Source organism: Trachurus japonicus, chromosome 6, assembly GCF_045865225.1.
Source record: "Trachurus japonicus isolate A0001 chromosome 6, Traja_1.0".
NCBI lineage: Eukaryota > Metazoa > Chordata > Actinopteri > Carangiformes > Carangidae > Trachurus > Trachurus japonicus.
Window position 1 is genome coordinate 5229101 of NC_140912.1, and position 27810 is coordinate 5256910.

General features: G+C 40.5%; 1 protein-coding gene across 1 annotated transcript; it reads right to left on the bottom strand.

Annotated features, from left to right (window-relative positions):
• Window positions 1–1854: 1854 nt before the first annotated feature.
• Window positions 1855–27041, bottom strand: LOC146985438 (ethanolamine kinase 1). Its single transcript, XM_085778424.1, has 8 exons — window positions 26612–27041; window positions 22112–22374; window positions 20948–21100; window positions 14536–14684; window positions 14114–14197; window positions 12610–12770; window positions 9373–9446; window positions 1855–2466 (listed from the first exon to the last, which is right to left on the bottom strand). Exons 1-8 carry the CDS (start codon window positions 26750–26752, stop codon window positions 2397–2399), a joined length of 1095 nt encoding a protein of 364 aa, XP_085634550.1. The 5' UTR covers window positions 26753–27041; the 3' UTR covers window positions 1855–2396.
• Window positions 27042–27810: the final 769 nt, after the last annotated feature.

Sequence of the window (27810 nt, forward strand, 5' to 3'; positions counted from 1 at the left end):
GCATGATACAACCATTTTTCAAATATATAGACAGATATATATATATATATTGATTATTTTTCTCCATTGCTTCTTACAAAGAGAAATCATTTTCGGGTTAAGATGCCCAGTGCCATTGTTCGTGTGTGGTCATGTGATATGATCAGAAGCTCTAGAGCTGCTACTAAACCTTAGACCATGTGGTGAGTTTTGTCAAGTTTGGTCTTCATTTGTTTTTCCCCACGCTATCCACTCCTGGCAACTAAGGCCTGCTAAAGAGCTTCAATGATTACGTTTAGGCAACTCAAAGCACTTGGTTAAGGTTCTGGAAACATTGTGGTTATGACGAATATATCAGAAGATTCAGCAAACCAAAGCACTTGGTTACATTTTGAGAAAGGTCGCGGTCTTGGTAGAAGACTGAAAAAGTCAACAGTGATTTGAAGGATTTTCTTTAGAGCTAATGAGCTTTGTACTCTCTGCCATCCACTCCGCCCCCCCTCCCCACAAGTTTTCACTGCAGTGGAACATCACACTTTGTGCTGCACCACAACAAAACCAATCACCAGTGATCAGAATCCAGGTGGCGCCTCATCTCCTCCTCAATGCCTTCAAGCAAATTAGCTGTGTGTGTAGTCATGGGGAGAGTTGTAATACAATCCTCTAAAACTATAACTGGGCGGTTGGTTGTCCCCCTGCAGTTCTGCCCCTTTGAACACCTCGATTGCCACTGATTACACCACACATCATTGATTACAGGTTGTAGTAGCACATAATGAACGACTGTAACACCTTTGATCACAAACTACTTTCAAACAGAGGATTGAATATAATTGTGGCCTCAGATCATTGGGTAAAAAGTTACATTTGTCATATGTAGAACTCACAGAACACAGATGAGCCCAACAAACTTGTTCTATTTGTTAGCTAAAGCTATTTTATATCCTCTGTGCTCTTTATTATTTGTGTACATGTATTTGTAGCAATAATTTTCATGTGTGATCCTGACTGTCACACCAAATTGTGATGGGGGCATCAAAATAATATTGCTATTTGACTGTTACAACTGATCCGGTTTCATTACAAATATTGCTACATACAGGAAAGGTCCAGGTTGAACTGTCGTTGTGATTACAGCACGTATGCATGTGTTTCAGCGCTGGACTCATGAAACACGCTCTGTTCCCATATCTAAAGGAATGTGAGGAAACTGAGCCATAATGGATATTATTACTGCCCCCTGTGCTATTCCTGCTACAACAAGTGTGAATGTTTGCTGTGTGCAAAATAGCTAGTTGAACTTATATAAGTTTTAATTTACTAAAGTTGCTAAAGTTGGGGGCTAAAATACATGTTCATTCAACATTCAACAAGGCTGTTCCCATGACTGACTGATGAGCATAACTCACATAACTTACCTCAGCTTGTATTTACAGCACATGGCAAATTTCCCTTATGTTCACAGTTCATTCAACTTAAGTTGACTGGAAATGAACAAAGCATATATATATATGAAATTTCATAAAACTTATTCTTGAATCCACAAAACCTCAGTTTGACGTTGTCCAGTGAATTGGTCCTTGCTGCACTTCTTTCCAATGTATACAGAGAGAGAAAAGGTTATGTGCATATACAAATCTGAATGAGTCATTATGAAGGAGTGTGTTGGAGGTGTAGTCAACCAGAAGTGTACATAGTAACAGCACTTTCAGTCAGTCAGGGAGCGAAGACACTATTAACAGTGACTATTTGAGCTTAACGTTGGGAAGTGAAGCACTTTTATGATGTGAATGTGAATGTGAAGTGGGTGAGGCCTACAGTATCACTACTCACTAGGATAAGGATGCATTTGTGATTTATACTGAAGGAAATACCTTGTTTTGACACTAGTCTTTATTTGAATAAATTGCTGATTGACTGGTTAATATCACAGAAGCTACGTATCTACAAAGCAGCTAAACACCAAGTCCTCAGGAAAGAGACAGATTTGAAATGATACTTGGTGCAGTACGTAAGTAGAAATGAAAACTTGTTTTCCATCAGAAGTGTGGTACGCACTGAATAAGCATGCAAATAACTCGCTTAAGGCTTTTATGATCAGGCTCAGTTTTTGTGGCTTCATGTGACCCGGCTAAATGTGGGAACAATTAATGTGTTTCTGGCGTCAGCTTCAACTCAATTTGCCAAATAAGCTTATCGGCATAGTGACTGTGGTAAAACAAAAATCACAGTGATAGCAAAACATATTAACTCACACTTCAGCCTGAAATAACAAACAATGGGTTATTGCGTGCCTTCGTTTCACTGTGGTTATTGTTCAGTGCAACATGGGTCACATCAGTGAAAGCTGCTCTTGGACTCACAGATCAGATAAAGCTACAACTCATTAAAAATAGTATGTCTTTTATCCTGTGTCTCTAGCTCATTGCCAGTCCAAAATATTCCTCTTTCTTCTCAAAGTAGAAGTTGAGTCGTGCCGTGGCATATCTGAGAGGAGAGAAGGAGAGAGAAGAGAGAAGAAGAAAGTGATCAGAGAACATCAAGAAAAGACTGTAAGATCTACACATATTATACAAAATGTAGCCTGTTAAAGAATGCAGCATGAAGTATCCAGCCCTGCGATCTAGTCTGTTTTCTTTGTTTTCATTAGAAACACTATGCAAATGAATAAATCCTACGAGTACGACATTCTCTAACCATCAAGTACAGTATATCATATGAATAATAGTAAAAATGTGTTGTGTTAAACATAACCTTGTGGTGATCCTAAGGTAAGTAAAAAGACCAAATACATGGATCAATGGACGAATGGACAAGGACACACCAGTCCCTCTGAAAAGTGACCAGACTTGAAAAATCCTATTGAAGTTAATGAGGATGGACACGTTCAAACCATGCACTAATGACCTTTGACCCCAGACTAATGCTTGTTCAGACACTCTTTTTTTATCATTTACAAACCTAAATAAAATCTAAAATCATTGACTTGTGTCACTATGCCATATGAATTTATGAATCAAAGGATGAGTCTGCATTAAATGTAACATTAGTGTGTTACATCAGATGAAATCATTTCCATTGTCATAGACATTACACATTGTACTGTGAACATGAGGTCATATTCTGAAATGTTCAGGCAAGTATACTACACCACAACCTCTCCTGTCCATGTCGATGTCTTTTGTTCAAATCAAATGTGGATACACGGAACATTTAAAGTTTCTCTTTTACACTTTTTGTCCTGTTTGTAATGGAGTGTTTCTCAAATTGATCATTACTTACACGAAAATAAAACTCACAGACCAACTAACTGGCCAGATATCCCCAAAAACAATGAAGGCTACTAGATTAAAGGTACTTTATTGGTCACATATACAGCTAGTACAGTGAAATTCTTTCTCTGCATTTAACCCATCCCTGAGGAGCAGTGGGCAGCCACGGTGCGGCACCTTGATTACTACCTTAGATTACTACTTGACTACTGTAGCTCATAAGCCACTGATCCATGTCATGTCTGTTTTCTGTGTCTTGAGAGTTAACTGACAGAGGTGTAGTTAGGTGAATAGAGCGTTGCAAAACAGTAAGTTACTTTTCCGTGGGTCCCACATCCCTTTAAAATGAGCAGGTCCATTGATTTTTGAATTTGTAAATGATTTGATTAAATATCCCAAACAACATTCTTTATCACTAAGCTTTGTGATCATACTGTACAGACGGTTTGAGGAACAAGAACAAACCCACTTGGGGACCAGTGGTGACCACTCTTTGACCTTGACAACCACCACCTTGCCCTTTCTTCCATCCACCAACCAAGCAGCAGGAACTCTGGCCCCAGTCTTCCCTTTGCCGGGTTACAGAACTGATATATAAAAAAACTCAATTATCAGGGAACTCAAATGATTTTTTGTTGAATTTTCATTAAATTTGCAATATAACAAGCGAGTAACAACAATTCTTGTAGCTTCAAGTTGAGATGACCCTAACCCTGACCCCATCAGGGGGGTCATTTTAACTCGGCAAAGCTCATCAAGAGTCTCACACAATACACAGTACCCTGATCTTTTCATGTGTCAGGTTAGTCGTACTGTATAATCACAGGCCTGTGAATGCTTCACAAATGTGGAAAATATTCACTGAAAATATTACAATAAAAACTGTCTGATGTGTAATATGAATGATAATTTTCATGCCTGGAGCAGTTCTTTAACTACTTAAAAACATGTTTGATATAACTTATGATGAGCTTTCAGAACATTCACTGAGTCAAGGCAATAATGAGTTTTTTCTGGTGCTCACCCCGGGTCACAGTGGGCCCTGCTTATAGCTCAAGTTGTATTTTTGTTTGCAAAACTTGCATAATGTAGCATCGAACCCTGTTAAATAAAGCTCCGAGTCTGAAAACTGCGCCAAAGTCATTTCAGAACTTAACTGTGAGAAAAGTGATTTTGTATTTGTTCAAACCACATTATCAAAAGCTTCAATAAACCTGATGTCTGAGTACGCTGTTGCCCTTGGCCATTATACTCTACCTTTTGAAATTAAGTGAAGTTTCAAAAGCACAGAAAATGGATGGAATAGAGAGGAGTTTGTCCTTTAATCGGTGCTTTCGTTGAACTCCTTGATTCAGAATAGCTTTTCTCTCACTTATTGCCGGGTGAGACAAAAAGAGAATTCAGACACATGCCTTTTAGCTACCTGTATTCCATCAGTCTGTTCTTACCATGTATCTCTGGGTAAAACCACTCTCTAATTATCGTGTCAGACGCTCTTTGCAAATTTCCGCAGGAGTTCCTCTTTGTAATTTCCAAACTAGCTAATATTTGGATATAGAATACACACCAGTAGCTCAGAAACTTGTTGACAGGGGGTAAAGTATGTATCCAGCTTTAACCATGTCCCCTAGATATTATGTTTTTATACAACTAAGCTGTTAATAAAAATTTGGGGGGATAGAAATCCTGGCAGCAGAACTGGTATGCAATTTTCACTTCTCAAATTGTGGCTTGGCAAACTCACAAGCCTTTTCTCTGGACAGACATAAATTTGAAGGAAACGCATGCCGTAGTAAATGATTGACAGTTTTCTCTCATGAAACCTTCTCTCTTTCCCCTGATTGGACAAAAGAAACACCTGCTGGGCTGTGGCTGAGGAAGGTCTCTGGCTGCTGTGCAGATGGAAACTTCAGTGATGATCTTCCACAGTCACTTTCTGTTGATTATGAGGCAAAGGACTAAAGAGAGAAGCATGGTTGAGTATCGACTAACTTTTCACTGCATAATGTCAGGGAATGTTATAGGATGTGAATGTGAAAAATGATTTGGTCACATTAGTGGTTTCAAGTGACTCTGACAACACACAGATTTGTTTTGCAATTGCCCAAATCCTCTATTAAATCCTGTACAGAAGCTCACACCAACCTCTGTTATTAGCACAAGATAGTTTAAATCTCATTGCCTTTTTTTTTCCATAAAAAAAAAAGTTCTCATTGATAGTTTGTTTAACATGGTTTTCCTCCGGGGCCCTGAGAGCTCAATAGACTGCAATGTATCATTACTTCAGTCCTACAACACAGCCTGGGTGTGTCAAACAGACACGTGTTGGTTGGGGTGGAGGGGGTGGAGGGGGTGGAGGGGGTGGGGGCAGAAGACAACCATGAAGACATAACTCTAACCCCAATGGCATGAGTTCAAGTCCCGAGGCTCTTTAAGCCGTATCACCCTAATTCTCTCTTCTTCACTTCTTTCTTTCTCTCTCTCTCTTAATAGTGTTGACAGATTCTATATTCTGCTCTTGTTTTTGTTCTACAAGTAGCTTGAGTAATTCCTGCATTGTCTGTTTTTATTGGTCACTATCTGTGATAGCAGAAATGTGTATTATAATAATAATAATGTCTACAATTTTTCCTTAATAATTATATGTAAACATGTTTTATTATTCACATAGTAATTTAAATAATATAATTCAATAATATAATTTGTCTAACAATTTACTTAATTTCTTACACACTGCCTAAATGTGGCAAAAAATAAAGGCAACCTGATGTTGGTTGTTAAAATACTCATTCTGTGTTTCTCTGCTCAGGATACTGAACTCACCAGAGAAATTCAATAAGAACCAGATCTGATCAACAAAATCAGTATCAGAATCAATAAAACTGAAAGGATTTCCATCCCTGGGTAAAAGTTACATTTGAGGCAATAAATACATAAAATATGCAACAATAAAAAAGGATTTCATTCATGATGAAGTTTGGATCATTATAATTACACATATGTATGTATAAAAACATATACATAATGTATAGATGTTGAGAGTGAGGACAGTGTTCAATGTGCTTTTTGCCTGTTTTCATTTCATATTCTTGCAGAATCAGTGAAGCTGTGGACAACAGTGACAGAGTCTTCCTGGTAGGAAGGTGTTTAAACCTGCTGTCAGACACTGGTACACACTTGTTAGTGGTTTGTCAAAGTCAAAAAAAGTCAAATAAGCCTTGAACAAGTCCCAGCCAGGCTGATGACTGTTTAATGTCCAATGTGTTGTGATGTTTTCATGAAATGAGAATATTCACAGGCTGATGTTTTCATATATGTTGTCTAACTGATGAAGATGTTTTGTGAACAGCAGGTTCGTGTATTTGCCTCCAGTTGGAAGAAAGATGACCTTCCTCGCCATAGTTTCTGTCCCTGCTCCCTAATTTTGTCAGTAGGTTCTCCAGGTTTGAATATTAAATTGCTTTTCACTTGCTCAATGACAGATCCTCACACACATTAAATAAATTACTTTACAATAGCAGAGTAAAAATAAACACCCAAAATCGTTATAAAGATATTTAGTTAATTGAAATAAAGAGTGAAAAGGGTTTTAGTGTCAGCATATCCCAAAAGAAAAGGGATTTTGCACTGTTAATCTAATGACCTGTCCCTCCACACCCTTCAGAGGTGAAATTAGATTTGAGTAGAGGCATTTAGAAGAACAGCGGTCCTCACAGACAATCCCATTCACCTCTGTTTCTATTAGAGCCGACACCTAAAACTAGCGTGCTCAACGTTTATCATCATTACAGATGAAACCGAGATGTTTTTCTATTTAGCAGAAGTAGGGGGAGAATGAACTCCCTCCAAAGCAGGTACTCCATTTCACAATGTGCTTTTGTGCACAATTCCCCCCCAATTTTGCAGTCAGTGCTATTCCAAACAGTGGGCCTCCTCCTCATTCATTTCCTCATAATAATGTCTTTGTCAAATAACAGCTTGCCTTGCCAACACGTCCACAAATCTAAACCACTGACTCGCAGACACTTTCAACACATGAATAAAATCATATAAGGAAAGTAAATACACACGGTGGAGGGGGTGGGGGTGGGTGGGTGGGGGGGTGGGGGTGCAGCGCTGCATTCCCCTTGTGGCTCCCTATTGTCACATCTACATCTGGGCCTGGTTAAAGCACAAGGCCCGGGCGACGCCTGTCACTCGCTGGGAAGTCGGCAGAGATTTGGCTCAGGGGGATAACAGTGGGAGGAAGCACACACACACACTCCACACACACCCACAGACACACATCAGCACATAAACGGTTTAACTCCAAGTTATTATCTCTCATGATAGAAATGTTGTATTGCCATAGAATAAAGCAGCAGTGCAGTGTGGATAATGGAAAGAAGAAAAAAAAATACAAGTGACAAGTAAATTATGGTTAACACTGGATTACTCATTACATTAAACACTAACTCTGTATAATAATCATCACCTCACAAAATTGTACCTACGCAAGCTCCTTCAGCTCGTTGTTTTGGTTTCAGTGCTCTCAACAGCAGCAGAAAAATGCAGAAATCAACTACATGACAGCTGTTAGTCAGTAATATCTGTAATTTGACAATGACGCTTTCATTAGCAGAGTCTGATAAAGCAACACTGGATGTCTACGTCATTGTTTCCACAGGTTTTTGCCCCTAAAAACAGGGTTGTGTTTCAAAGCTGCTCTCAAACGGCGAGGTAGTCTGAATGTAGCAGAAGAGATGAGCTTTAAAAGTAAAACGTAGTAGCATGTGCTTACACATACTGTACAGCAGCTAGTTCATGTACGAGTCAAATATCTGAAGCCTGAAGTTACATATATATATACATACATATATATCTGTGTGACCCCTGACTGTGCAGTTTGCATTAGTCAAGTTCCTCGCCACTTTTGTTTTCTCCTTATTCCTTAAGTCTGTCCCTGTTCGTGTGTGTGAGTGTGTATTAGGGCCATAGACCTGGTTTTCCTGTGGTTATTGTTGCTCTCATAGCTCATTTCAGTTTAACCCAGTAGATGAAGACATGAAACCTGACCCCCACCCTCCACTCTAGGCCAACCTCAGCCAGCAGCTTAGAGCAGCAGACGTCTAGCAGGCCGACGTGGCCCAGCCAGGGATGAGAAACGTATATGTAAGGGAGGACCGACGGCAGCGGGAACAATAGTGCCTCTGTGCCTCGGCACCCCTCCGGATCACATTTCCTCCCAGGTCCAGATCAAAATGAGGCGGGGGCCTCTGTCACTGATCTAGCGACTGGGCAGAGAAAAGCCTCACAGAGGGGAGGGTGCCGTATGTCAATAGTGATTAGGATCACAATCACAACTGTGGCGGGTGCGGGGCACACGGGAGTGAAGAGTGGGGGAGGAGGGAAACATTTTGCCCTCCTGAACTTTATTGTCTGGTTGCTGGTAGTGAGGAATGTCTCCTGGACTCGTTTAAAGACAACTAGTCCCTGTGTGGATCATAATACCCTTCAAAATAAAAGAAATTAATTTCTTTCTTGAAAGTCTTTGTGGACGTTTGGCTTTTCATCTTCCTTTTTTTTCCAGCAAAGTGGCTTTCGAGTGAAGAAAAGCAGAGAATTTCATGTGTAAATATTTTGTCTCCATTTAGCAGCGACAAGAGGAGTAGAGGCACTGAGCTTGTCTTGACTGTTTTATGCCAGACTCTGAATACACCAAAGTCTTAAAGTATTTTTAAAAGAAAATCCTGAAATATTTCCACACTCTGGGCTCAAGTCCCTACCCTGATCTTTAATAGCAATTTCTCTAAGAGCCAGTTCTTGGTCAGGCCATCCTAATGAAGATCCTGTTTGTCTAAACACAGAAATAAAATGCTCAGGATGTATTTTCCATTTGTATTTGTGTGCTCTAATAAGGAGGTGCTATGACTTATAATTTTCTTTGCGGCATCATGTGTTTTTCAGAAGTCCATTTTAATATAGTAACCTGCTGATCTGCTGACAGACACAGTCATTGAAGATTAGGAAATGTGATCAAGTGTTCATGCCAAGTGACTCTTGGACTCTGCCAGCTGTGAACACACGGTAACACGGAAACACCTCCACAAAGCTTCAAGCTGCTTCTGACAGACGTACAAACCTTTGGAAGTCAAAGTCAATAGAAGAGTAGTGTGACTGCAGGATGGCCCAGAGACCCCAGAAGAAGTTGGACGCCTGAAGGAGAAGAAAGAGAACAATAAAACACCATATCAAAAATACTTTTTGATTTGAAAATGAAGTACTGAACCACGGCGATATAGAATTTAACAAAAGCAGGGCCAGACTTAGAACTGGGCAACGGCTGCAACACTGTTGGACTACACCAGAGACTGCCTTCATCAACTCCTGCTAACATTTCCATATTTCGCACATTCTGTGACAAACTGTAAACTGTTTTCTTGTCTGTAACAACATCTATTGCACGTCTGTCCGTCCTGGGTGAGGGATCCCTCCTCTGTTGCTCACCCTGAGGTTTCTCTGACTTTTCCCTGTTAAAAGGGTTTCCATGGAGTTTTTCCTCAGTCGATGTGAGGGTCTAAGGACAGAGGATGTTGTTACGATGCCATGTAAAGCCCTTTGAGACAAACTGTTTGTAAAAACGGGCTATACAAATAAAATTGCCTTGCCTTGCCTTGCCTTGCCACCAACCAAACTAACATCTGTATCATTTAAATAAAAGCATCAATGACATAATCATGATTTTTATTTGAACAAAGAATTCAGATGTTGCAACTTGGTATAATTGCAACATGGATCAGGGGCAGTTGCAACATATTAAAAAAGTATGAGACATTGTCATCACTCTGGCACTTGACTTGTTGCTACCATCCCCTGTTGCAACTCCCTCCAGCAACACTATACTCCCAACTAATGTGTAATCTTTTCAATCATTTATTATATTTTTATTCATTTGTGTGTGTGTGTGTGTGTGTGCGCGTGCGTGTCTGATTTATTAAAAGTACAGCTGTAACATTAAACATAATAATGTGCTTGCACGCTCAGTTGATGTTGATGATGTCTTTGTGGAGCAGCAGCGATAATGTGTAACGACCATGCAATTCTCAATTCGCCCCTTTAATCCAATTAAAGCTTCAAAAGCACATACCCCCCCTCATAGGGAGGTCACATGGGGGGGTCAGATGTCAGCATCCCGCTCCAGAACATGTCAGTGGGGCAAATGCATGCTGACGGAGGCTGAACTGCAGCGCTTTCACTGAATGATAGACTCATTAGCCACACACAGCTCCTGCAGCGGAGGAACAAACAGGGATTGTGTACGGAGAGAGTTCCTGGTGCTGATTAAAGATCACAGGTGCTGCGTGGTCTCACCAATATTCAGCTTTGTTTCTGTGTCATGTTTTGCCACATTCCCCCGGTGCTATAGAGCAGAACTGTAAAACCAGACTCCAGTGACCTCCAGCTGTCGGGTTATAACTGCTCCCATAACTGCTGCTGCCGCTGCCGCTGCTCAGTCAGGATGACAAACTTCTGTATTGAATGGTTCTCTCCTTAATGGCTTTGCTCACTTAGGCTTGCGGACTTCCATGGCTCCATAAATTTCTGTTGTTCTCCACCCTTATTGTAAATCTTCTTGGTAGGACCACTAATAGCAAGTCCTAATAAGATCCAGACAAGCCTCTGTTCTGTGGCCCAGTGATATAATCACATTTTTATTTGATAATCAAATAAAGGGTGGAATGAAATACTTGAAGAGCAATGTGCGGTTTTCCCTTGGCTTCTCTCCCCTCGCTGGCAGATTTTCATCTCTAATCTCTGTCTTTAGCTGGAGAGAGAGATTGAGCATGTTTCTATTATGATTAATAACTGCTCTCCATTAAGAGGGCATTAGTCTAACACTAAGCAGAGGCTGTCGGTGACAGGGAGCCATTGACAAAAACAGATAAGTGACATCACAGAGCTGCAGGCTAGGGCCTCGGGGCAGGAGATCCCTGTGGATGTGAGGATGAGTTGTAAAGACCCCGTGGTGTCCTGGCACAGTTGGCCCAGGATTTAAGAGTGGCAGCTTCACACCACAGAGCTCTGGCATCGGGCCAGCCTTTATCAATGCCACACAGCCGAGCCACGCTGCTTCCTCCAGAGCAGACTGGCTCCCTTGATTCCTGGGCTTTCACTATTCATGTGTATCATTAACTGCTGAGACTTCACTATGCTCTTCCTTCAATGTAGGTTGATTATTCCAGGCAAGTGACATGAAAGTGACACAAAGGAATACAATAGCATTTCATCGAAATCACAAAAGAAGGAAGAAAAAAAATGATCAAAAAGCATCAGATTGAATTAATAATCACTGCCGTAAAACCCAGTTAAATACAATCAACTACAGTATATCCAATGGTTTCACCAGATGTGATGTGAGACGATTTAAACATCTGTTCACATCTGTACAGTCAAAACACAACGTAGAGGTGGAAGTTTGTGTCACCTTTTTAACAAATTCCACTAGTTTTGGCAGTTAATTCACAGTCAGACAATACCACATCATTACTGTGGATTGTTCAGGTCATGATATTTCATGTGATCATAAGACACACAGAGAAACAACAGGAGGGACCTTGTTTCTTTTGTCACTTTCACACATGCTTTTTGCCAAAACCAGTCGAGCTGGAAACTTGGCTTGTTAAGTGTCAGTGATCAATTTCTCCCACTTCCCTCAAGTCCTCCCTGGGCCGTTACAGAAAATCTGATTTCAATCAACATGATGTTATCACCCATCCCCCACGCCCCCACTCCCCCGGTCACTATACTCCCACACACAAGTTATTCTAAAAAGTAATATGCTTCCTTATCATTTCTGGACTTCTTCAAAAGAAATTGGTCAGACAATTCTACATATTGTGTTGAGCTGTGAAAGCACTTTTAGACGGATGGCCCAGCACCACTTGAGCCACCAAAGAATGGAAATTGTGGTTATAAGAAAAATAATTTTGGCTCCTTTCTTCCATTTTTCCCTGTGGCAGTTTCTAATCAACTCAGACGGAGTCCATCAAACTCCGAGCAGCAGTGGGTCAGCTGCAGATCAGCTTTGTTTTTCTTTGAGGGCTTTTTTTTCTCTTGGTGCTGCTGGAAAAGTGAAATTGTTCAAATGTGTTGGTGAGGTGTTGCCACCCTTCCATTTCAGAGGCCTGCGCAAACACATATGGATGTTGTTGAAATGTGCACACTAATCTCATAATAATGAACTATTTTAGGATAACTCTGAAAAGGAAATAACTGTTGAGAGATTTGTCACTTTTCAAAGTCTGTCCAAAGTGCTAAGGCGCTACATAATGACAAATTTCAACATTTCAGCAGTCGGGGGGGGGGAGCAGAAACTCACCAGTGAGAATTTGCAGACTTGAATGTGGAGCTGTGTAACTTCTGCCTCTGTAACCGTGACCTCTCGTCCTGTGCTGTGCTTGTAACTCTCCAGATAGGCCGTGAGCCAGTCTCTCTGCAGCTCCTGACTCGGATACAGGTTGTAGTTCACATCATTCACACCTATAACACACACAATTGCACATGTTAGTGAAGTCAACACAAAAACTGAATTGAATCATTCCGTCTGGTTTCATACAGGAAACTGGACACAAAACAGATTTTCTTTTTTTAAAGGAACAGTATGTAAGAAATCAAAAGCAAATAGTCATAAAATCCTCCTAATATGTCACAGAGGCTCAGGAATAATGTTGATATCCACCTTTTTCCAAACGTCAAAAACGTCAGCCGGTTTTGCCGGTTTTGCTCTTCCGGTGGAATTTTATGTTCACGTTTCAATGGTTTCGGTAGTCGCGGTAAATGCATGGATTTTTTTTTTTTTCAATGAAAATCTGTAAAATGCGTGGATCATCACTCCAGCTTTTAACAATGGATATCACACAAATGGACATCCGTGTTAAAAGCCAGCGTTAATAGATCCAAGCGTTTACCCCAACTATGACAACGACTGAAAACCATTGAAACGTACAATTCCACTGGAAATGCAAAACCGGCTTCCGGTTTTGACCATAGGTGACGTTCGGAAACTTGTGGATAACATACTGATCACCAACAACAATAGTACCGCCAGAATATTCGCATTATTTTTATTTTTTTTTTGAGTCTGGGGGGTAGGGGAGGGGAAACAACGCGCTGCTGTGTTTTGAATTTGACTGCAGCAACAATTCTTACATACTGCTCCTTTAAATCACGGTTCTGACTGCTTTGTTGTGACATCACAAAGTCACAGGAAGTCCTGACGGCTGGTTTTTTAGGCTCACTTTCTGAATACAGGCTGTGTGCATTTCTCTGTGGACTAAGACTTTGATACTTTCACAGAATTATTAGAGCCTGGACCTGCTTTATAATCAAAGAAGAAGCTGTCATCACTTCATACAATATGGGGCCTTAAAGGATTTGACGACACACGACAAAGCTAATTTTCAGTCGTGACAGTCTGATCAGTTACAGTCACTTGGAAACGGTCAGTGTTGACATGAAAGCTGAGCTGATATGTTTAATCACCACAGTCTCAAAGTGTTAAAGTGATGATTGTTCTTCAAACGTACAAATTGACCCTGTCAGACGTCATTGTGACACAGCTGGTACATCAAAGCCTCCATTATCACCCCGCGCACTACATAATAGAATTCATGAAGACAGCAATTTCTCTTGGCAGCGTCGGGGAGGGAGAACATAGTTTCATGGTTCATATTTGTGGACAGATAAAATAATATTCCAGTTGAAGAGACAGCACCAACTGAGCAGTCCTTCTGTATATCACATCCTGTACACATCATTTCCACACCAGGCAGTCCTCTATGTTCTGGCAAATTGAACTTCTTTTCATTATGACACAGACCTACCAGCAAATTCATTGAAGTGATTTCCAATATCGAAGGCCTGGTAGTTGTAATCGGCATACTCGTAGTCGATGAATTTCACTATTCCTGATGGAGAGAGTGGAGGAGAGAGAGGAAAAGTAGCAGCGGTTACCAGGGCAACATGATGAACACATCTCAGGTATAGCTGACTCTCCCTCTTTTTTATTGAAAGTACAGAGAGCCAAAGGAACAAGAAGTCTCTTTTGATAGAAATTCACCCTGGGCATCTTTGTAAAATGTGTGAGTAAAATAAAATCATAATAAAAAAGGATACAACAAATGAGACAAAATATTTGATAAAAAGGGACAGGATTTCTGAACAGCTTCAGTGATGGACTGAGAATCCATCACAGCTACGACTGAAGGATGGAGAAAAGAGCTGGACTGCATCCACTGTTCCTCACCCTCTGATTGGTTGTATATTATGTTTTTGGTCAGTAGGTCGTTGTGGCAGAGGACAGTCGGTGAGTCAATCTGTGAGAGGTGTCTCTTCAGTGTCTCCATTTCCACCGACAAAGTCTCAAAGCTGGGTACCTCTTTTGGGGCGGCAGAGCTGTTTGATGCAAAAAAAGAAAGAAAGAAAGAAAGAAAGAAAGAAAGAAAGAAAGAAAGAAAGAAAGAAAGAAAGAAAGAAAGAAAGAAAGAAAGAAAGAAAGAAAGAAGAAACAAAAAAAAATTGAAATTAATTTTTTAAGATTTTCTCTCCATCATGTAGAGGCATGTTTCATGAATGAGGTGTGGTTCTGATCTGGTTAGTGGTCCCAGTTTAGCTCCCAAGTCATTCAGGTGATGTTACCAGTGTGACAACTCATACCGAAGGCTACAAAAAGGTACAAGAGCTTTAGTGATATTTATGACTGAGACTCCTCAGACAGAGTCATCATTATTCAGCAAATGTCCAGTGCAGGCAGTCAGTGCTCTCCACTTCTACAGTGATGCAGCTTAACCATCACATTTCATCACAACTGCACATTTAATTGAAAGAATATAATATTATGTTTTGTGCACACCCTCTGCCTCACTCATGGCACAACCCAGCAGCTCATTGCACTGTGGACGGAGGTGGCAGGAAGTCCTGGATTCAAAATCTGAATTTAGTTTAAGTGCAGAATCTTACAGGTGTTATTTAGGTTACTTATCTAACTGTCTGTCTGTCCACATAGAACCTGTTGCTGTAACGTATTAATGACCGACAGCGCTGTTACCTTTCCCAACGTGAATGCATTTTCTCCTCAGTACTACCATACTCAATCTGTATTTATTTATTCACTGTCCTACTTTCTCTGTCTTCTTTTTGACTATGTTTACACACCTGTTTTTAATTATTAAATAATTCATATTAATCATTATACGAACATTACATGACATAAAACAATGTCCACTGTCAACAAGAGATGTTTTCCTCAAAGTAACTTCAGCCTGAGAGAAAAACATATGAGCAGCCAGTTCCTCGTGTCTTTCAACCATATAGAGTCGGTCCAGGACATCATGTCCCTGCAGGCCAAATGTCTCAGAGCAGCTCAGTGAAGTAAACAGGCATGTGTGTCCTTTACAGACATGTGTCTACAGTGAACCTTCCTTATTTTCTCCTCTTGCTGATTCAAAGTGAAAGTATTTTTGCTGCCATCTCTTCACCTGTGCTCGTGCCCGGCTCTGAGCAGTGATTGGTCAGAAAGATGACTTACTCTCTCTCCTCTGCGGTGCGCGTAATTGCGCCACTTTTGAGCCACTTTTGTGCCACATTTGCACCACATTTGCACATAAAATGAGGGTCCACCGTGCAAACTGATGCCTGACTCACCGGGAGCAGAGCAATGCATGTGAAGGTGCTTCATACATGATGACAAGTTACTGTAATAAAGAATAAGACAAAGACGTAGTTCTAATGTGGCATTTCAAGTAGCCTAACCAGAAAGAGGTGTGGTAAGAAGGGCACACTGTACTAAATATTTCCAAATACTTCTTATTTTCTTTTCTTTTTTTTTTTAATTCAGTGTGACAGACACCCCCCTTCATCTACACTGTGAACTGCATTGAAAAGTTTACAGCTAAAAGATTCCAGCAGGGTAGTGTCCTGTAGTGTGCCGAGGCCTGTCCAGTGTCCACCACAGGTTAAAGGAAAAACACAGACTTTCTCCAGAGCTTTTAAAAATACGTTTGAAACAGAAGAGTCGGGATTTGGGCATAATCACAGAGACAGTGGATACACAGCAGCAGCTGAAGGGAAAATTCTGAACTCAACTGGTGCATTGAAGGAAAGTGTTGCAGCGGAGGCGGAGGAGGAGGAGGGAGAAAGTTTGCTGTAAGAACGGAGGAGCAGGTTTGACATGAACTCCACAATTTTCTTCTAAGAATGTGTTTGTATACCGAGGCGGTTCAGGAACCCTTGTAAGGTTACATGCCTTGTTTTCACTCTGTTGATTACTCCATCTATCAAAGACGGCACTAATGTCCTTGGATGGAAGAAATGCTGCATAAGCATCCGTCTCCTAATTAATTTTCGTGTTTTTCTTTTCAGTGGTTGAGCCATGACAAGAGGGTAATTTAAACAGTGTAATTTAAACACTACCTATTTATTCAAACGGGAACAAACAGATGCTCCAGTATTATACACACTTGTAGACATAATTTAGTGGGGCCTGTTAGGAACGCACAATAAAAGCAGGGGGAAGGAGCTGTGTTTATAGTCATGACACAGACTGCCTTATACAACTTCAACACATCTGCAAGCACACAACAGGTCCTTCTTTATCCTCCTCCTCTATGTCTCACTTATTCAGATGAACGGATTGCAGGACGACTGCAGCAGGTTGAGATCTAAACTCACCTCTGTTTCCTCCATCTTTTTCATATGTTTATATTGAAAAGAAAGTTTGATTTCTATTGTCGCCTAAAATGTTGAAAATGCCGCAAAATTGATTTCAATTTATTTCATTTTGAGAAGAATGCAGGCCTGGAGTGGAGCTGTCAGAGTCTCACTCACATCTCCTCGCCTGTGAAATCTTTCTGTAACTTGAAAACCAACCCCCTCTGACATGCATAATTCATCCATCTCTCACTCTAATATGAATTAAAACACACAGTTGAATGGTGAATCGCCATGATTCCTTTTCAACCACATCCATTTCTTTAAATTTAACAAACCAACTTTACCATAGAAAGCCACGATCACTGCGAGTCAAAAGCCAAATGAAAGACCTCCATTGACTTTAAAAGGAAACCTGTCGTCTTGCCATCAGATCTTTTCCTCTCTTTTTTCTCTGCTTTTCATGGAGGCACAGCACATCAAGTACGCTCGCCTCCTGCTCCCTGTCAAGTCTCTGTAAGGTAATTAGTGGAATTTCCTCCTCTGGCGCTTCATTATCAATGTGCCTTATTTACATATGATTTCAAACACCAGCCGAGCACTGCTGATTTTTTTCTCTCTTTGCGGTTTTACACGATTCATAGAAGTGCAAACGGGAGACGTGGCAGGGGGCCTTTGGGAGAGGAAGAGGTTGCACTTTTGCTTTCCATGGCTTTTCTCTCTTTCCTCTCCCATCTCTGACTTCTACTCTCTCTCTCTCTCTCCCGAACCTTGCAGCTGCTGCAGCCTCTTTCCCACCCCCTCTCCCTCTCCCTCTCCCTCTCCCTCTCCCTCTCTCTTTGTCTCTCTATCTGTCTCTCTCATTGCGCAGCGGGTGGCTTGAGAGCTGAAGACCTCCTCTGCAGGTGCAGCCTCTTCCCGCTTTCTCTCTTTGGCTTTCTTTTACCATTTCCTCTGAAGATCACATTCATAGCAGCACTCATACATTCTCAAGTACAAAAGTTTCTCTGATGCCTGTTTAAAACCTCTCTTGCCCCCATCCTTGGTCTCCTCTGTCCCTGCTTCTGTGTGTGTGCGCGTGTGTATCTTGTCACACATGCAGTTTCACATTCAAGAGATCAGTGAATATACAAACAGAGACACACACCATAGACATGAGTTTTAACCATAAATCAAGCTCTTAAATCTCAAATCTGATAAACGATGCTGCAGAATTCCTTCCATCTCTTTATCACACTTCCCCAGCGCTTTTTTTTATTTTATTCCTTTCCTAACTGATGATGGATTCCAGATCATTTTGTTCTGCACATCAATCTGGACTTGAGCAGCAGCGGTCTGTGTCAACACACTCAACACACACAAATGTCTCACAATATAGCACCATCTATTGGACCTGTGCATGTGGTGCAGTTCGCTCCTGCAGATGCATCCTCAGGTACTTCATCCTAAGTTGCGTTAATTCACCTGTGCATACACTCATTGCATTTTGTATCTAACTGTATGCAAAAGAGCATATTGTACAAAGTCTTCAGAGTCGAGTTTAGAAATTTCTGTGTAAAACTAAAGTTTAAACATGAAAACTAAGTGAAATGTAAGAGGTAATGTTATGCAAATGAAATCTGTTGAAACATCTCAAAGCATTTCTGGTGTGTTGGATTCTTAATAAATCAAATGTTTACACTTTGAGTCTTTTGAATTTTTCTTGCTAGAATGACAAATGTGAGATTCCAAAGGTTTGATTAAATTGATGCAGGTCATCCTGCTTTTGTCGATTTTATTCTGCATTTGTTGCAAACATTCCTGGTTGATAGCAGAGGGAAAAAAATGACATGCTTCAACAAGGATTTATAAAGAGAAACCAGACGAACCCGAAATGACAAACTGGGAATAAGAATAGCAGCCTGTTTCTCGTCTTCCTGATGACAAAGACGTTTGGCTGTGCTGGCTTTCTCCTACATCTTTGTGGCCACTTTCATCTTTTTTTAAGAACTGCTTCTCATCATGAAGGACTCTCTCCTCTTTCAGATCTGAGTGACTTGTCCTGGAACAATCCGATTTATCTATTTGTTAAAACTCAAAGAAGGAGTTCCAGTTGTTGTCAAAAGCAAGTGAAATGCTGCCAGCCCTGCAGCCTCGGTTTGGGTGGACTTCCGACCCCTTCGCTGCAAACATAAACAGGGTTGAACGTTTGACCGATAAGGGAGAGCTCTGCAGGAAGCTTGTGGCCCAGAGTCTGTTTCTTTGTAGTGTCTAGCGAGCCCCTCTCACCTCTCACCCCATGACCCCTGTCAGAGATAATGCAATGTCATTGCCACGTAGGCCACTCCCCCGACTCGCTCTTCTGACCAGTGGCGGCTCACAGAGTCCACACGGTGAGAGGTGAATGTGTCTACGAAACAATTCAAGCCCTGACTGTCCGGTAATTTAAAAAACAACATACAAGTGGAGAGGAGCAGGTTTGAGGAATGCACCTTTGCCATGTGAGAAAATGATAAGGAATCAAGTGGAAGTGCTTCTGCCTCCAAGATAATTACTGGGAAATGTGGCTGGTTTTCATCAAAGGAATGACGGCAACAAAGCAGCAGTGAGGCTCGGCCCCAGCTCTGTGGCTCCTTCTGTGGAGCTGCTGTGATCTTCAGACAGCTGACCTTCACTCTCACCTGACCATTCACTAAACCCCACCGTCTCTTTATTACTGCTGCTGCACCTGCCAAGCATTCAGCTCTGTCTTCACATGAAGCTGCTTCCAATGATAGCCAATTTTCACAAAATGCTTTTTATGTGGTCAACATAGTGTCTCTGACTAACTGTAGCAAAGACACCGTAGTTGTTTGGAAATCTAAGAAGCTGGCTGAAACTCTTTCTCCAGCTCATATACTGTAGAACAGCTCCAGCTGGCTCAGTTTAAAACACACATTTTGTGTATAAATTTCAGTTTGAAGACTAAAGCTGGATTTTTCTTATAGAACCTGAAACCTAACAGACCAACTTACTGTTAATATTTCAGTGTGTACGTCTTTGTATTTTAATTATCTCTTGTTTCTTACAGGTAGGTACCAATGGACATAATATTCTTGAAGGGATAGTTCAACATTTTGGCAAATTCGTCCATTGCCATAATCCCTATAGTCTTCGGAGTAGGTTCATTACCTTTAATTGGCGCTGCAAGCTGTTTTTAGATCGGTGGGGCAGAGATGTGAGCTGCTCACGAAACGGTACTTTCACCTTTCCCTCAAAACTCATCAAATGCACAATCTAACAACGCTCTTGTGAAGAAGTTAGGGCCTGCTTGATGAGTTTGATGAGGGAAAGGTGAAAATACCGCACCCCTGCTAGCAGCTTGTATCTCTGCCCCACCGATCTTAAAACAGCTTTCACTGACAATTAAAGGTAATAAACCTACTCCTAATGGATTATGGCAATGGGCGAATTTGCCAAAATGTTGAACTATCGCTTTAAAGACTGTTTTTCCTATGCAAGATAGCAAGCTATGCTAATGTTTTCATCTTATTTTAGATTAAAGATAAACACGCCATTTAAACCATTTTGTGAATGTTTGCTCTTGTGTTTTTGGTTTTGGTAAGGGCTAAAAAAAAATACAACAACCATATCCACATTTTTCAGCATGTGGACAGCAGCGATGGACCTGCATGCTTGGCTATAGTTTATATGGTAAGATCAGAAAATTGTTTGTGACAATGGAAAAGTGTCCAAATTTCAAATGAATCTCTGATATGCCTGAACCCCTCAAGACATTCCAGGTTGTCCCTTTGGTTGACTGCTGACTACCTAGTTAACCTATGATCCTAAGTGTAAACTTTGTGGTTGTACCGATGTAGAATCGTGTTTCATTCTGTATCTGTAAAAGTGGAATAGTTGCAGATGATGTCATCAACTGAACATCCTTTTAAAACCCCAACAACATCACCAACAGCTGATCAATCCTCCAGACTTAACCAGATCATTGTATCATAGTGGATTTAACCAGATCATTGTATCATGAGTGGTACCTTTTCATGCTGCGCTGCTCAGCCGGGCTCCTGTTGCTGCTGCTCTGCACCAGTGTGAGAAAATGGGACATTTTTGTCCAGAGCAGAGGTTGAACAGACCGACCACATTCTGGCTGGATCGAGTGGATTCTCCCCATCTCTGCTGCGATCAATCTGCAGAGAGAAAACATTTTCTCAGATGAGCCTGGCTGACGCTGTTATTGCCCAAACAACCATTATCAGAGTAGACACACAACTCCCTTTCCATTTAGCGCTCTTATCTTGTTCTTCTTTTCAAAAAAAAAATGGGCCTTGTTGCATTTGTGACCTTTTGACCACCAGAGTGCTCATTTTTGAGGCATCTGAGTGGTGACATAGAGTTCTCTGGGTATTCTCCACAGAGGGTATCAGGCAGAGCAGGGTGATGGATGTCCATCATGGCCTTGGCTGCTCAGCCCTGGTGCTGCTGTGTTGTGTCCTACTGTCCTGGGCTGAGAATAATGATGTTGGCCTGTTATCATCAGAGTGATGAATAGAACAGGGGCCATGACTAAACAGCATTGCTCAACATGAGAAGTAATAATTCAGCTAAAACAACTAAAAAACCCTCCCCACCTGAATCAGCACAAATGAACACAAACATGTGCACAACCTCCAACAATGACCTCCTTCTGCTTTCTTTGAAAACAAAGGTTTCAAATTCTTCTTAATGATAAACCTGTTTGATCTGAAAACAATCATTTGCGGCATTACAATATTTGTATATTTTACTGGTACAGTAGATTTAGTTGAACAGTCGCAGAAAATGCAATGTATGGTTACTCATACTGTATCTATTCTATCTAAGTCATTTTGTTTTTACTAATAAAGCAGAAATATACGTATAGGCTTTAAACAATCTCTCTCTGAACTATTACTGTAGTCACCAGTTGCAGCTGTGACTTTTAGCTTTCAAATTGTGTTGCACTTTTGGGGTCTCTTTTATTGTATTGATTATCATTGTCTTTTTGCTACCTTGCTCTTGCTATATGTTCTCGCTTGTTTTGATTGATTGTTTTGTAATGCTGCTCTTCCTGACCAGGACATCTTTGGAAAAGAGATTGTTAAATCTCAATGGATCTTTCCTTCCTGGATAAATAAAGGTTAAATAAAATAAATTTTAAAAAAAGGTGCTCTGGCAGAGACCTGTAGATGGAGGGCTGGTGGAGCAGCTCATCATCCAGCACTGTCCCTCGAACAAACTCATAACAGATGCCATTCTGGAAGCTGCAGTAGATCTGCGGGCCGCAGCCGTGGGCGTGAAAGACCTGGAACATCTCCACCTCTCGGTCCCGGTTCACATAGAGCTCTGTCATTCTGCCATACAGCCGCACCAGAACACAACCGGCCTCCTGCAGAGAGCCTACATAACAGCCAATCAGCTGGTTGGTGATGCCCTCTGTGAACGTCTAGAAGAAATCAGTAGTAAGAAATGGGAGGGGAGATTAATACACATACAGTTATTAGTTGAAACAAAGCAAATGAAAGACTTTTTATAGTGTACTACTGACTTTCAGCATACTGTTGTTAAAATGAGTCCATAACATATGAATCAATGTTTATTGTCATGAACCTAACTTTACAGAACAATGTAAAAATTATATGTGGACAACAAAATTACAACCTGTGTGGGTTCCTTCAACAGCCACTAACCACAGAGTACAGATTGTGCTCACTGTGAACACTGTGAAATATAACATGTGATGTGTCATTCTCCTAAACATCAGTCTGAGTTATTGTTTGTCCATCACAGTCACACTGAGCATGAAGTTTTACAGTGTAAACAGACTATAGCGCACACACACACACGCAGCCTACAGATGCCATATGTTCGGTTTCAGGACTCTGGATTACAACTTCTACTACAGTATCATTTTACATGCTACTAATTCTCCACTGTTATGGCCCATTACCTAAAATTTCCTTTAAACCATCCATTGAAGACAAAGGCTTTTGAAAAATATAGAAAGCTGCAGAAACAGAGAGATCTTTTACCAGCAACTGCTGATTTGTTTACTTGCGAGGAAACCTGAGAAACACCTGCGTGTACTGCACCAGAAACACATTTATCCTCAATTTTTCAAATCTGTATATTCAGAGGTTGTACCTCAAGATGGAAGGAAGGATCAGCTGTGGTGAGGGAAATACTCAAATTTAGCATTAAGAGAGCCCACTGTACAAAAACCTTTGCAACATGCTACCTGTTTTTTATGGTTTTTTATGGCATTTTCAATATTGTCACAGTGGTGTTAAATTTATAAAGCTTCAAGTTTGATGTTTATTATATTGTAATATTTTGTATCCTCATTTGATTTCATCTGAACTCATTCAGATTTTTAAACCAATAACCTATAATCTATGACCCTATAACCACTTCTGCACTGGTATACTTGTTGATGTTGTAAGGGTAATATACTGTAATTTTGAAAAAAATAAAAAAATAAAAAAATCCTCCGAGCTGGAAAATAAAGTCGATCAACTGGGTTCATATGAAAAATCTTCAGTAACACTTTACTTGAAGGTATCGTCATAACAGTGTCATAACACGGTCATGAACGTGTCATAAACATTATGTCAATGTCATAAACGTTTATGACTGGTGTCATTAAGTGTCATTCGGTTTTTGTAATGACAACTTGACATTGTTTGGGTTGTCTTGATTATGACAATTTGACATTAATCAAAGTGACATGAGCAGAAGTTGTCTTTGTCATGACAACTTGACATTAAATTTGTTTGGGAAGTCTTTATTATGACAACCTGACATTGATCAAAGTGACATTACCAGAAAATGTCTTTGTCACGACAACTTGACATAGATGAAATAGGCTATGCACGTGTGCGATTTGAGACACAGCACAGTTCTAGCACTTGGTCATTGATGTTTGACAGGATATGGACAGGATACTCAAAACTGACTGTCATGACACCATTATGACAGTGTAATGAAGAAATTCTTTGACATCAAGTAAAGTGGAACAATTTTGATTTGTCATTAACATATCATGAAGGATTTCTTCACACATCTAATTATAATAATCATTATATCAGCTTGCCATAAACACAAAAATAGGTGCATATTTCAGGTTGTCATGACAAAGACAACTTCTGCTCATTTTTTAATTATTTTTTTTATTTTTTATTATTTGTTTAAGGAGGACAGTGCACATTAATGAACATTAATAAAAGTGTAAAGGTGCCAGTGTTAGCCAAAGGCTATTTTCAGACTGTAGTCCTCCTGGCAAGGTGTTAAAAGCCATTAAAATGAACAACAAGGACATAGGGAACATAATTCCTAAAAGCAGGAAAACACAAGAAACACAAAAATCAGCACACAAATTGGAACGTATCTAAACAGAAACCAACGGACAATAAAACTACAATCCTTCAAATTGTCATAATCAACCCAAACAATGTCAAGTTGTCATTACAAAAACCGAATGACACTTAATGACAACAGTCATAAACGTTTATGAGACTGACATAATGTTTATGACGTCATGTCACTGTTATGACGATACCTTCACGTAAAGTGTTACTGACAATCTCTTATATGAACCCAGTTGATCGACTATATTTTCCAGCTCGGAGGATTTTTTTTTTTTTTTTTTTTTCAAAATTACAGTGTAACACAGCACACCCTTACAACACAAAATGTATGAGGAAATTATATTTTTTATACTTGACTCTGAACAACCATGAATACGTGATTGTGAAATGACACTGGCACACATGCAGGCAGACAGATAGAACAGCAGGTAACAGCGTGTTACATGTATCAGCAGAGAGCTGCAGCCTGGACTTGTGTTCTGACACTTCCAGCCCAGCCGTACAAAGCCCTGTATGTGTACACTGCAATCCCACAGTGACCACTGTTTGCCTGCAAAGGTCTCGTTGGACATTTGTTGTCATTCAGCGGTTTCTCTGAGTCTCTCATTCTCTGCCACAGTCTCCCAGGAATGTTCTGAGCCTCAGATGGGACCTGCACACAACATTTCTATCTGAAGGGGAAGTGAACACACAGGCCCACCTCAACATCTGATCAACTATTCATATAGTGGATGGCAATGACACTGGCTTTTCTGATGTGAATAAATTCCTTTGCCTTCACGTTTCCATAATTAAGACTGCAATATTTGAAACAAATCATTCATTAATTAGCTGTGAGCCGTTCCTGCATTCATTTTATTCTCTATTGAACTTGCTCTCAGTTAGATCTGTTGATCTGTTGTCAAAATATAACACAGTTGCTCTTACAGGAAGGGATCATAATAAAATAGGGTAGTCGAACAGATACATATGAACATAAAACCTGGCACAAAGTTCTTTAAGGGAAGAAGTGACAGTTCAGACACAGGTAACAGTCTGTCCTTCCCCTGTCACTCAGTCTGTTCTAATCAGATGAACACAGTACATCATTAAAGGGCCTGCTGGGACCTGAGGGCTGAAGGGAAACATCTACTCTTGTGTGTACATTACTGGACCTGGTGTAGATTGAGAGGTCACCCATCCAGTGTGCTGTCACCTAACAAACATAAACCCAATTTCTCTGAAAAATTGGACCTTGTGTTTGCACATGGGACCAGAATGGGATTATTCTGTAGTGAACAGATGCTCTGACAAAATCTACACATCTGTTCCCAGGGTTTAAAAAAACATGAAGAAAGTCTCCTTTTGTTGTCAGGTTACCTTGGCTTTCCTGCTGGTGTTATAACTTTGATGTCTTTCTATACAGTGCAGTTTGACACTTTAGAATTCTTTCTTTCTTTCTTTCTTTCTTTCTTTCTTTCTTTCTTTCTTTCTTTCTTTCTTTCTTTCTTTCTTTCTTTCTTTCTTTCTTTCTTTCTTTCTTTCTTTCTTTCTTTCCTTTTCCTATCTATCTATCTATCTATCTATCTATCTATCTATCTATCTATCTATCTATCTATCTATCTATCTATCTATCTATCTATCTATCTATCTATCTATCTATCTATCTATCTATCTATCTATCTATCTATCTATAGAGACATGTCAACAGAAGACAGAATCTAGAACAAGGTTCATCAAAATTTACTATAATGAAACATGATTTGAGGTTGATTTTACTGTAATGTTTTTACTGTATTATATTTTCAGTACAGTGTTGAATTCTTTAAGACATTCATTTTTAAGAAAATGTCTAAAAAGCAGATGTAAATAGATTCAAAGAACACACTGTAATTGTAAAACTGAAGAAAGCAAAAATTATAAACAGGCATGCCTCAGAAAATAGACAAACAAGAATATGCAATAAACTTATTAAATGACATCAATTATAGATGAGTATATGGTGTGTGTGGCTAAACTTGTACTGTCATACATATATGAAGACACTTTAAAGTCATTCAATTGAAATGGAAAGCAGGACTGAAAGTGAGTGAGAGATGTGAGCAGCACTCTACAATGTTGACCAGAAAAACAAGCTCAAATACAGTAATATACTGTAGTAAAACATGGATGGGCTTATGCATTGTGTATGCTGGTCAGTCAAGTTGAATTCAGGGTCACAAGAAGTAAAGCTCATCTTAGTGATAAAGGGTTTATACACTGACACAGGAACAGATGAACCTGTCATCAGTAAACAGCACCTAACCCACACATCTGGAGACCAAAACATTCACTTGCCTTCATCTGAATGTCCTGGGCCTTCCAGTGAGGACGCAGCCTGCTGAGAAGGTCCAGGATTCCTCTCTGAGGTTCATGCTCATCGATGTGGACGTCCACATGGAGAAGCTGGCTCCCAGCACCAGCAGATCTGCGGTCCATTTTCCAACAAAGCAGATCAAAGGTGTCAGGAATTCTACCTTCTAAGACCTTTGGGCCCTGGACTTGTTCAGTCACGTTCAGCTCCGAGCTCTGATCCAAGTCCAGCTGAGTTCTGTCCAGACAGATTAGCTCATCAAAACATCAGCAGAACATCGGGCCACTTCTGAATGATGGTGATATAATTCACAGCAGAGCTCCAACATCTGCTGTCAGAACCATTCAAAGGCCACCGGTCAGTGGCATTGGCAAGTCACTGCAAAGTGTCCAGTGTGTCCAGTGACTCAGCAGCGGCCTGGTCTGCTTATCAGGGGCCAATGTTCCTATGGGCATCTTTATCCCACTGCTGCATAGTTTACACATTAACCACTGGTGGCTGCAGTGTGCTGTAGGCACGTGGAAGTGTTAAACAGAAGTCAGGACGAGACAGCCTGGTGATTAAAGCTTTACCTCATAGAATTTTTTTTTGCTTTAATTATTATTTCACCATTCACAGTTCAAAAAAATAAAAAAATCCTGAAAAGGGTAATTTAATGAAATGAAATAAAAACCACCCCATTGTCCATTGAACTGCAGGGCAAAAAATTAAGGGCTACAGTCACTGTACTTTTCCCAGTGGGATGTCTGTAATACATTCAAACAGACAGCGGTCTGTGCTGCAGGTCATAAAGAGGAGACAGTGGTGCCCAAACTGAGCTGGACATATCAATGGTCTCTCTCTGCTCTCTGATACCTGATCTCACTGCTCCTACATTAAAACTGAGTCCTCCACAGCCTCCACACATGTAGAATTGAGGCTCCAGTTGACTTCATTCAGCCTCATTCACTGCAGTGAAAATCAGGCCAACGAGATGACTTTTAGTAATTCCCCTGAATATTTTTCAGATGTCTTCCATTTGGCTCGTGTGCAGCAGCGAAGACTTCATAAGGGTGGAGTCTATTGTCTGATCGGAGCAGATCGTGAAATCTAGAGGAGCCGTACAATTAGTCCATTCAAACATGACCTCTTCTGCGAGCTCAATGCCATGGAACATTTCAACATGATCACTCTGTAAACACAA

Bases quoted from the DNA above. Each gene is read 5' to 3' on its own strand.
- LOC146985438 (XM_085778424.1), bottom strand. From the start codon at position 26,752: ATGGACCGCAGATCTGCTGGTGCTGGGAGCCAGCTTCTCCATGTGGAC. The intron at 14,685-20,947 runs GTACCACTCATG...TGCATCAAACAG, and splicing joins GAGCAGCGCAGCATGAAAAG to CTCTGCCGCCCCAAAAGAGG. The intron at 12,771-14,113 runs GTAGGTCTGTGT...TGTGTGTTATAG, and splicing joins TCACTTCAATGAATTTGCTG to GTGTGAATGATGTGAACTAC.